The following is a 12,616-nucleotide window of genomic DNA, read 5'->3' on the forward strand; positions in this document are numbered from 1 at the left end:
GGCAGGACAGACTCATCACCCGGCACTGCCCTAATGCCCACAGGATGGCAGAACAAAGGCATCAAGACATCTGCCAGGTCTGCTGGTGCCCGCACATCCTGCTGGTGGTCACTGCCCACCACTGTCCTTGAGCTCTGCCATCTGATGCCTTTGTGTGGCCGTCTCTGGGCTTTGTGCTGTGCCTCATCTCAGGGAGCAGCAACCAACAAGGGTTTCTGAGTAGCAAGCAGCACAAAGGATAAAGATACAAATTATACTGGTATTCAGCAACAGCTGATACGTTTTCATCCCTCTATTGCTACCAGGTACACAGAGGACAACCTTAGGGCATCTTGTCCAGTTCTTCCTGCTTAGATCCAAGGCAGAAGGCATGGTTCAATTTTAGAAGGAATTATACTCCTGTTTGATAACTTTGGGTTAAACTCTCAGTTAGGAGAGTCCTCTGTCAACTGTCTTGAGAGGGCTCAGTTGGTATGACAGGAACAGTTCCTAAAATTCAATATTTAACTAGCTGATTCTGAATGTCATTGCTATACCAGGAAGAAATGCTTAAATACACATTAACTGTGAAAATAACTAGAGTGAATCAATAACTTATTGATCTTGTGTGCTGCCTGGATGTTCTTCCTTTACTGAACATTGTCACCTCCGTGGACCTTAGGATCCCATGAAATACTATGCATTCCTCACATCAGTGCAGTCAGGCAGCTTACTTCAAACCACCTCAGAAGACAGTAAGGGACAGTAATTTTCAGTTAAAAATCACTGGTGAATGTTGAAATCACTGTAAATTCCTTTCTGCTGATGGAGCTGCAGTGGGCTATGATGAAATATGGAGGTGATGATGTTCTTTACTGGTCCCTGGAGGCCTGAGAAAGGATATATAACCATGACCTTAATCTAACCTGACTAGCTGGACTTCATGACTGTCAAATTAGTCTTGGCAGCTTGATGTCTCTGTCAGAGGGAACAAATACCATGTTTACCCTAATGCTCTGGAGACATGCAATTATCAAGCTAGCTCTTACCAGTCTTTGAGGAACAAGGTGGCTTCCCTTCCCATTTATCTTCCTGGGTGTGAATGTTCTTTGAGTCAGTATTTGACAGAAAGCATAAAGACTACCTAAAACTGGTTGGAACAGTTGGTTTGCCTAAGTTCATGTATAGGCTTTTTTTATAATATTGATCTGCCCTTTGCACAAAGTCCAAAAATCTACAAAGTCTTTCTTACCTGCTCCTTTGCAGGCACTGTGTATTTTCTTGGCATCTCTCTCTGCATCAAAGCCATGATGGTGGCTCTTGTGGGTTGACTGGGAAGACAGAGACACAACAGACACACGGGAAACAGTTTTGCATTAGAATGGCAGCAGTTTGGGCCAGGTCCTTGCTTGCTCTTTGTTCACACCACCTAAACCTTGAAGTTCAGGCTGGGCTTTGCTGAAATACTGTATCTATCCCAAGGGTTCCTGGGATGTATCCACAAATTGCTGTCACCACATAAAAACCACAGTGGTCTATACAATTTTGTGACCACATATATATATTTGTATATGTGTTACCCTGCATAACATGTCACCATATGACATACACGACCTATATAACTTTGTTCTACCATTTCTGGCTTATTAAAAGAATTTAAGGATAATAACTTCATACTAGACTTCATACTAGACTATGACATCTATGAAGATGTCATACTAGACATCTTCATGCCAGATCAAATATCATTAGTTTCTACCACTTTAACAACAGTCCAATACAAACACCTTAGCAGAAGCAGGACCTATCTCTGAGTACATTTTTAAGTACTGTGAACACTCCCAATCATCTGGATAAAAACTGCTGCTGAAAACTGTTCTTGTATTGATGCATTCATGCAAACTAGATAATTGGAGATACATAATGTGATAAAGCTGGGGTTCTTTGTTGTTGCTGAGGAGGTTTTTTTGCCTTTTTTTTTTTTTTTTTTTTGGGGGGGGGCGGGTGGGGCAAAATAATACAGGTGGCTACCTCAAGCTAAATTTACAGGGACAGGATAATAACTCAAAGTCCACAGCCACTGCAGCAGTTTACAGCCTGACATATCAACGTAAACAGAAAACCATGTCTCCTCCTTCTGATCTTAGTTAGCTGCTAATCTCTCAAGCTGTGAGCCACGGGGGCTGCAATGCTGGTACACCTTTTATTCTGCTGTTTCTCAGGAAAGGGTAGAATTATCTGAGACCACAATGACAGCAACAATTTCAGCTCCTCTAACATGATTACTCAAATATTTTACATGTTCAAGCTCTAAAATAGTAGTAGAAAATAGGTTCTGGGCTCCTAAATCAAGAAGCACAAGCCAATCTGCACACCACAGACTTGGGGACTAAGTGGGCACTGGCAGTGCTTTGGCATTTTCATTTAAATAGCAACATGTGGATCAGGCTGCTCACTTTGCAGGGCTGCCAGGCTCTGGCACCACCACTGTTAATTAAGAGTTATGATACTGCAGGGCATGGCAATCTGCTTTTAAGCCCTTCTGAAAATGCCACCAGCCTGCTGAGAAGCAGAAGAGGTTAAATGGCTGATTAACCTCCTTGTCTCTGGGGGGAGCACAGGGCAGAGACCATTCCTTTGACATTTGGCACAACATCATTCTGCTTGTGGAATAAAGATAATTTAGGCGCATGGCTGTGGGCCACACTCTGCCACATACCCATAAGCAGAGAACAACATGTTCTATTTACAAATACAGATACAGTCTGAAAGTCTGTTTGTTGGTATGCTTCAAAAGTTTCAGGCTATCACCTACTAGTTCTGGTGAAAGAGCTACAACTCTGGCTAAAGGCATCCTCTGTCAAAAGGCAAAGGGTCAGCTCTCAAGGAGAAAACCTCAAATCCAGTCCCTACACTGCTTTGCCAATGTGCCTTTGTGACTGACTGAAGCAATTTAGGTACCTGGCTTTTCCAATGCAGTTACCAGCTAGGATAGAACCTCCTGTTAACGGTAGCCAAAACACAAAGTTATTTTTACAACTATGACAATTAATAGGGTACAATAACAATGTAATAATTTCTCTTCATCTCTACCACAGAAGGTAACACTTTGCCCCATCATTATGATAACTGTTGCTTTTAAAGATGTATCCTACTGTATGCTTACACAAAGTATCCTAAAACTTCAAACGAGATGGAAATAGTTGCATATACATAACATTTTCTAGTGGAGATTTTATTTAACAGTCTTCAAATTTACCAAGAGTTTGAGTCAAAATGGAAAGGGAAAAACACAAAGTTAGAAAGCAGACACACTGCTAACTATTCAAAATTAATTCCATTCACAGTTTTCCATTATGGCAGAGTGTAGGTGCTTCTCCTTCGATGGCATCATGTACAAAGGAAATGGACTGACAGGCTGAGGGAGCTGGGGTTGTTCAGCATGGAGGAGAGAAGGCTCCAGGGAAATACCATTACTTTGGCTCTGTACTGTTGGTGTGCTTATGGTAAATCTTGCTGTTTGTGTTAGGCAGCCAGTACTGAAGTTGTTCTAGAGTTTTTTGCAAAGCAAACCAAAAGGACCAAAGAAGCAGCTGAAAAAACAGAGAAAATGGGAAAATTCTGTAGCACAAAATACAGAGAAAAGTGCTAACATATAAAATGTACATATTTTGCTACTTTGTAGTTATCCAAGTGCTATTCTAATTTATAGACTCTCAGATTTCCTGCAAAAATAAGAGTTGAGAACTGTTGCTTCCCATTCACTGCCTCATGACCTGCGACAGATGGTGCAGAGGTGAGAAGAAGAAGACTTCATCTGGGATTGTCTCTCACTTTTCAGACCTCCAGCCTGGACAGAAACACCTGCAAAAACACACAAGGCCAGGAGCTGGTTTGTCCTGTGCCTTGCCTTGGCCACCAGAAGTGCTGGGCTGTGGGAATTGCCCTTATCATGCTGGTGCTGCTGCCCCTGCAGCTCCCACTGCCCCAGCCCTCCTGCAGATGCACCTGGCCATGGTCAGGTCATGGCAGGACTTTGAGAGAGTGGATTGCTCTCTCATGACTTGATGGCTGATCAGTTATCCTCAGGTTTAGTGAGCCCCTCATTCCTATGTACAACTTGTACTGTAGGTGTTGTGTTTTTGTGTAGCATAGGTGCAACAGGCAGGAAAAGGGTAGCACCAGAAACTAAAATAACATTGTAAGTTTATGATTATGCATAAATAGAAAAACATTTCTTTTCAAGGCAAAAATCACGCAGGAAGGAAGGCCTGCTTCAATGTTCAAGACATGTTTGTTTTAAAGCACCAGAGGAATTTATTGAGTCAGCTCTGCTAAAGCATCAAAAAAATCACTGCAAAACATTAAATTATGCATCTGGGGGATACCATTCTCTTACTGTGTGTAATACCAGCATCATCTTTACAGAGGGAAATCTGACACTGTGATTTTTCTTCTGAACATATGGGCAGAACCACTTTAATGTAGTTCTTTTTCAGAGTTAGAATTTAGATTAGATTAGTTACTGACTTAGAAGTATTCTAGCAAATTTGATAAGAACATGATGTGGAGTCTGAAATATCAGGTAGACAGACTACAAACAGCTTTGAAGCTGGACACAGTGTAAGGGAACTTGCTTTCACAAATTGGTCCCACTCCATCCACTCATTTATTTAATTCTAATTTTTCTCCTATAGTTCTATATTAATTAATGTGGCCAGAGTTCTGATGGTAAAAAATATACTTTTCACTTCCAGCATAGTTGTATTTATAGCCTGTGTCAACTTGTTTTCTCTTATCCTGAATAGTTTTTTGTCTCACTCAAGCATGTTTTAGACAATAATCTGTTTCCCTGCAGCTTTGACTAAAATTGCCACAGATTTATTTATATTAAACTGGACAGTGTATAAAAGATCTAAAGCTAACTTGCCTTGTTCTGATTTGTTTTAAAGCACACCAAGTAGTTTTTGCTATTTTAATTTACATCTGACTTTAGGAAGCTGAGTCTATGAGTTTATGATTGAAAATGAGTTTATAGTTGAAGATGATCTGCAATTCTTAGAGAAGCTTTGTAGATGTTTCTTTGATGTTTCAGCATGTGGAGCCCTTATGGAGCCCAAAAAAACATTTAGCAAAGGTCAGCAAACCCAAAAGGATGGGGTGGGGGTCGGGAAGCAAGAGCTCTGATGGATTCAAGGCATCAGTAGAGTCGTTAGTAGGTTGCTGCAATACATTACACTCCTAAAAATCTAGTGCTTTCTTCAGGATAAAGACTATTAGGCTTGCAATAGATACAAAGTGCTCATCTGTCAGTAGACAAGAATAGAAGTGCTGTCATGAACATGTCAGGTAGTTTCCTGTATTGCAAAAGAGAGCCTTCTCTGAAAACGACTGATAATACAGCTTGAGCAATCACAGCTATTTTTCCATTTCCATGATCTCATGCAGATGCCACAAGCCTGCTCAGGAACAGGTTTAAGGAGTAGTCAGAACAATGAAAAGAGCAGCTGCTCATGGTGCTGGTCGCCTGCTGCAGTTCTAACAGAGATTGATGCTGATGATGTACATGGATAAATGGATAAATTCAGGCACAGACCCTTAAAGAAGATCACTGGGAAGAGCCAGGAGGAGTGTGCCTGCTGACCAGAGCAGATGAAATGCAGCTCCAGTAGCTGTAGGCAAAGCTCTAAAAAGAACTGGATTGATCCAGGTATGCTGAGTGCCTAACCCAGTCTTCATTTTTGCCATGTACTATTTATGTGCTTTATTTAGTGGATGTCTAACTTCAAGCTTCTCTCTGGCTGCTGTTTAACAGAAATAAAAATTCACTTAAAAGTGGCAGCAGACAGAAAGGGCAAACTGACCCAGCCATGCTCTTTACAGCATTAACTCATACATTTGAGTGGAATCAGGAATAAAACTTAGGGCAGTTGTTTAAACACAGGTCTCTGGTGCTGTTAGAGATGTCCCAGGGTAAACTGCCTGTCAGACATCAGTGATCTCCTGTGGGCCTGCACCCATCAACCCGATGTGAATGTTTCACATACCTGAGAGCATCATCAGTGGATACTAGAGGTGGGCTACACAAACACGCCAGTTTTTCTACTCATTTTCTTCTTCTTCACATATATTTAATTATGTTCAAAAAATGTATTGGAGAAAAATGAGCTTTTAAAAAGAATGGCATAAACTAGTTGCATGTGCATCAACCTGAGCTTTCCTTTCTATCAAACAAGTGAGCACCAGCAGCCTCTCTGCCTGATTTCCAGTGAGTTACAGTTCCTGTCTTCCTGAATTTGGTTCCTCCCATTGCAGTCCAGCCCATTGTGGCTGAAACAATTCCTACAATGGGCACAAGCACAAAGGCCCAACACTGTGGATTCTCTGGTGTCTCAGAAGGGTTGAGTTCATTCCTCAGTCTTTTGTTCAGGAGATTTTTAATACAGTCTCTCTGTTCTTAAGATTTACAGAAAAACATAACAGGCATTACTAATTTTGAGATTAGCACCTTGCTAGTAGATTAATCTAAGGTTGTCTTGTGAGTTCAAATGATTTTAGCTAGGATAACAGATACTGCAGCATCTTGCATCATCTTCCATCCTGTTTTTTTGGGGAGCCAAGTCCCAAACAATCCATAATGTCCTAAAGGTGAGGACAGGAATACCAGAAAAACAAACAAACAAGTCAAAACAATTGAAAACCCATCCTAGATAGGAAGCTATAGAAACTGTTGCTGTTTCTCAGTTCTCACCATGCACAGTCTCTGAGCCACCAGTTCAAAGACCTTTGGGGAGCCTCGTCTCCAGCTAATGAACCATTTCTCCAGCTCAGCACTGTGAGAGCTGTCAGGACTGGTTTGGGCAGAGCTTCTTATTCTTCACAAATATTTAATTATTGCTGTAGGCAATGGTTAAGTGAATTGACATCTCAAGGTGCCTTCCAGTTCTGTGATTCCTGTCTTTATCTTTTTTGTGGAGAAGGAAATTTATTTTCTCCATATACCAGGAAATATTCCAAACCATCTAATCACCTTGTTAGTGTAACAAACAACAGGACCAGGGTGTGCATCTCATTGGTTAAACTGTATCTAATACACTTGGATCACAGAAGATAGCTTTTGGCAAATCAGCACCTACATGATTAATTTTTTATAAACACACATATACTCAAGATTAATTATTTATCTTGGCAGAAGTCTTTAATGAGCTATAATGCAACTGGAATCCAGGGTGAACTAGATTAACAGTAATGACTAGGGGAAAAAAAAAGGACATGTTCTTAGACCTTGTGGTTAAAACCTTCTAGTCAGGATAACATCCTATTATCAGAAGAATCTCTGAACTCCCACCCAAAGTAGTCTTTAAGACAGCCCAAACCTTGTCACTCATCTCAAGCACTCCCATCTATGGAGAATAATAAAACACAAGAACAAACAAAGGAGTAGGCTGCTGCATTTTGATCCTGATCTACTTCCAAAGGCAGACTGAAAACATGATGCTACATTTGTATTTCATCGATAATCTGATTTACTAAAACAAACATTCCCAGTCACAAAAGGTTGACCTGCTGAGAAAGCTTAACACCATCAATCAGAAAGGGCTAAAAAGCAGATAAAGCCCATTTCACCACAGTGTGTGGGTACTCCCACGAGAAAAACTTCCAAATATTACAGCTCTTTAATATAATGGCTAAGCAAAAGAACAAAGAGCAATTACTGGTAGGCAAGGTAAGGTCCCATCTAACTGGGAAAGGCCATTCAGGGCAAGGGTATCTCATCATTAGCAGATAATGAGTTCACTGTCTCCTATCATCCTTCCACCAAAGTAAGGGATTCTCCTGCAAGCTCTTCTTCAGTAAAGTTAAAGTAATGGAGCTCAATCATTCAGGTAGAAATTTCTCTGAAATGTAAAGGCTTTTGCACACAGGTCAGAGTAGGTGGGCACTAACATCCAAAAACAAACAGAAGCAAGCAGCTGTGGCGTGTTGGCAGCAGAGCAAGCACTGGGGATTGTGCTGTGTAACAAAAAGGTGGGGTTGACAAACACATTTTTGACAAATGAATTGGTAAAGTTCAACCTAAAGACATGTCCTTTTGTCTGCAAGGTTCCTTCCTTCTTCACCTGTTTTGTAAAATGTACCTCTCATTTTTGTTTTTTTGAGCATTTTTCTCTGTCAACCACAATGTGCAGCTGAAAAACTGCCTCCTTGCCTGCTCAGAGAATGGTATCAGTGTCTCCAAATGCCATCTGCCATCTGTCAGCCAGGCTGTCATTCTCCCAAATCCTTGTGGCTGTTCTGTGTCTAACAGCTGCATGACAGCAACACGCACCATCAGCTTGCTTGCTCCTGATGGTTTGGTGCTATCAGGATCAAAACAATTTCTATATTAATTCTATACTGGATAATACAATATGTATAAGTTTTATGGAGTAGTCAACAGCCTTTGCAATGATTCTATTACTCTTTCCAAACTGGGAGGTGCAAACCTTATTTTCTACATCTGGGACTAAACCTGCAGTGACAACAAGATCCTAATAGAATCAGTCACATTTACTTTTTCCTATTACAAACAAGTGGCAATAGTGAAGGTAATTGCTCTGACAGTTATTTAAACTGCAGAATTAAAACCATCTTTCTCCTACAACACCCCTCCTGTTTCTAGTAGCTGTTAATATATCATCTATTATTGTTTTTTTATCCAACTTATTCATGTTCATCACCATTACAGAGAAACCCACAATTAAGCAACAAATGTAAGTTTGGGGTGGTTCTCTCATGGCTGAATTTTATACTGTCCAGTTTTAATGTTTTCAAAACTTTTTGTGGCTGATGGAACACCTTAACACAAAATCTGTTAGGTACCAGGGCTACCTGTTTAGCATACCAGGGAATGTCACATCTGCAAAACTGCAGCTTTTCTCTCTAGAGGGCTCAATCCAGATGCTTAGAGACACCTCTGAGATGTGTGAGAGCACCCAGCACCTGCATGGGGCTGGCAGAGGAGACATGGGGCTAACAAGGACCTGACTCACCCAGCACCTGGTGAGGCTGCTGAAGCCAAGGCAGGAAAGGATGCAGGAAATCTTCAAAGACACCATGCCTGTGGTTAGACATGAGTCATGCCTCACATCACTTCCTTTGATTACTTATCTTGCAAATGGAAGCCATACAAAATGCAAAGAAATGGCTTTATTCAGCACAGATAAATCTAGTATTTCAAGTTGGCAGTATTTCATTGTTATGATGAGGGCAGACTCCTTTTATTTTACTGACCACACCTGGTTGGAAGACACTTGGATAACAACATATTTTGCCTCTTTTTTCAACTGATATACCAGATTTTTAACTCAAGTTTTCTAATGTCTTATTAAAAATCTGACACTCATTGCCTCCACTCAGACTTATGATGAGCTAACCTTGATGGAACTGAAGTAAATTCTTTTGTATGCCAGCATGAAAGCTAACATGACTTAAGAACACATACACAGGGCTCAAATCCATGGGCACAATCCTTGGGAACATCATGCTTGCCCTTGCATGTATTTTAAAGCTCAGTTATTTAAAGGGAGAAGAACTTGAAGGATGTTGCACCCCATCAGGGACATGCTTCACCCCTTGGTCTCTTCTTGCTTCTAAACTACATCTCTGCGAGACACTCTATCTAAACACCATCTGTACATTCATACACACACAGAAGTGCTGTTACTATACAAACATGCATGTTTAGTGTCCAACAAACCAACTGTGACTACAGAACTTGGAGGTTTGTATATCTAACACCTTTCTACCTCACAGGAAGGAGGTGTAGGAAGTTTCAAGATACTCCTGATGAGTCACCTAAAGCAGCAGTAATCCCTCCACTGCTTCAGACACCAGCTGGAGTTAACAATAAAGGCAGAATAATTTTCTGGATAGCAACTGTTGAAAATTTTATATAATTTGAAAGTAGGTAAGTTCTTGCTTGACATAAGTAGTTAGAGTTGTGGGGCTATAAATTAAACTTTATCTGAATCACATGGCTGTGTTGCATAAGTCAAAGATGGATTACAGAGAAATTCAGAGCTAATAATCTGATAATTAAGAACAGTAAAGAGAGATTGTAGTGAAATGTGAACAACCAGGACATTAATAGTAGTTAGCATAGACAAAGCTAGCAGCTTAAATATTACTTAAAAATTAATGGCTAGAGTGGACAGCCCATTGATTGTGGTATATGAACTGTAACACCATATTCCAATGTGGAATACAGAACTGACCAAAACCCCCACCAAACTGACTGCAGGGCATGTGAAGATGACCATGTAGCAACCACCTGGTAACAAACCAGAGAACTAATACAGAGGAAGAAGACCCTAATATTACCATTGGTGTGAAGTGTTGCATGAGGAATGGGGAGTTTAGATAGTGAGGGTTTACTTGCCAAGGGCTTTCTTTGTTCAGGGTCCCTCTTTTGAGGCATCTAAGCTTGAGCTACCAGATATCATTAACTGCCTTGTGCCAATAACCCAACTAATGGAGATGAGTCTAGTGAAAAAACTTCTTTAATAGTAACAACAGAACTTGGTAGAGTATATAAAAACTAGAGAGTTAAAATTAAACTCTAAAACTCTAATCTCTAAAATTAGAGTCCAGATACTTTGGATTTTTAAATGTAGATACTTTGGATTTTTAAATGTTTTTGTAAAACATAACTGCTTGACCTATTTACATAATGTAAAACATAAATGCAGCAACTCTGATATTTCAGATGGGTTCTATTTTTTTTTTTTCCAAAAATGCATCATAATTTTTTCATGGGTAGATGATTGCTAACACCTACTACAGCAGCACTCATAGGACAGCCTCAGCTCTAAAAGAAACAGCAAATATCCTGGATAATAAGAGACCATGGAAATGAAAAGAATCTGCCATAGGTCTTCCCCAGTGGGGGGTAGCTAAACAAGAAGTTATTTCTGTCTTCTGCTGACTGTGGGCTTATGGCCAGGGACTGAACAAGACTCGCCTGTCCCTGAACACTGGTCTGCCAGGGGAAGCAACAAAGAGCAATTGTGGAGTTTCATGATGAGATAATAAAATCATGCTCTGGTAATACTTGTACTAGGGAAACATTTCTACAAGGACAGTAATGTTTATAGGCAACAGAGAAGTCCTTGTGAGTTTTGTGAGCTTATGTCCAAGAGGGCTCCTTGGGCAGATATCTTCTCCAGGTAATACTTTTTGACCTTTAAGTTGTCAAAACCTATGGCCCACAACAACCTGCCATCCCCTTTACTACAGAGTCCTCCCTGGAAGAAGGTTTAGTCTGCTTTACAATGAAAAGATGACATTCAAGGGTGTTGCAGAGAATCTCAATAAATTTGAATTAAAATAAAAGAACTCACCCAACTCCAAGATTAATTAAACTCACAAACACCACGGAATCATGCATAAACAGTATTCATGGATTTTTGAGAGACATAATATTTTAAAAAATTACACTATTTCACATAAGTAAAAATCAATCAAACTTTTCAAATCATAGAATGAAAACCATTGTTGCTATTCCCAAATTGTCCCCAAAGAATCTTCCTTATAGCAGAGCAGCTATCTAGATTTCCAGGTGGATTGACTCTATTTGTGTTAATATTAAGGACATCATATGCACAGATAAGCTTGATACAAGACTGCAAACACAGAAAATAATTAAGAGACTTTAAATTGTGAAGGATGTGCAGCCAAAAACATTGTTTGATTGGAGGAAAATTCCAGACCAAGTTCAGAGAGCAAAAAGCAGATGAAAATATGCAGATTTGGAGTTGTAATTTTGCATCAGGTGCAGCTCTTAACTGGAAGTTCAGTTTCTCAGAAAAAAGTACACTTTAGGGTTAGTTGGAAGATTTTTCTGAAAGCATTTTTTTCAGTAACATTTGATACTTTTGTTCAAACTATCATGTTCAGGAAGATATGAATTTTGATGAAAGCTCCATTTTAAAACAAGACATTCTGATAGAGCTGAAAAGTTCAATTTTAACATCCACATAATGGAAGCTTTTCACTGAAGAATTGTTAGCTTTCAATGAGAAGTCCATTTAAAAATTATAGTTAAAAAACAGTTTTAAAACCTGAAGTCATTTAGCCAAATAAAATACCTCATTTGACACAGATGATTAATTTTATATTTCTCCTAGGAGAAGCTATTAAATAAAAATTTAGCTTCTGAAATTTCAAAGCAGATAAAATTCAGTTGTATTATTCAACAGATTGACAGAACTCATTTTTACCCAGCTTTCTAGCACCAGTATTGACCACAAAAGAGAAGCTGCCTCTGTGCATTGCAGAACCTCCCAAAGCCACCATAAACCACAGCAACAGGTGCTGCAGCAGCACAGTGCCCCTTTCATCCTCCACAAATGAAGTTCTTACTGGCTCATCTGCTGACAAAGGGGCAGCCCCTACAGCTGGTTTCCGTATATCCTCTGCGAGTTTGTAAGACTGGCTCTGGAGGTTTAAAAAACACAATGTATGAGACACTCGTGAGCCTGTGGTTACAAAACATGAAATTAGGAGAAACAGCAAACTGCAGCTGAAAAGCCCTGGCAAGAACCTCTATTTTATTTTCTGCTCTTCCAGAAGCAGTTCTCTGACACAGATTTTTCCA

The 12,616-nt window shown here is 39.9% G+C and overlaps 1 protein-coding gene across 1 annotated transcript in view; it reads right to left on the reverse strand.

Moving 5' to 3' along the window:
- Positions 1-12,616, reverse strand: part of ANXA13 (annexin A13) — a 32,020-nt gene that overhangs the window by 12,471 nt on the left and 6,933 nt on the right. The window contains exon 2 of the mRNA XM_085572539.1: positions 1,232-1,310. Coding sequence (XP_085428665.1) covers positions 1,232-1,310 — 79 coding nt within the window. The remainder of the gene's footprint in view (positions 1-1,231; positions 1,311-12,616) is intronic.

Source organism: Lonchura striata, chromosome 2, assembly GCF_050655825.1.
Source record: "Lonchura striata isolate lonStrDom1 chromosome 2, ASM5065582v1, whole genome shotgun sequence".
Classification (NCBI taxonomy): Eukaryota; Metazoa; Chordata; class Aves; order Passeriformes; family Estrildidae; genus Lonchura; species Lonchura striata.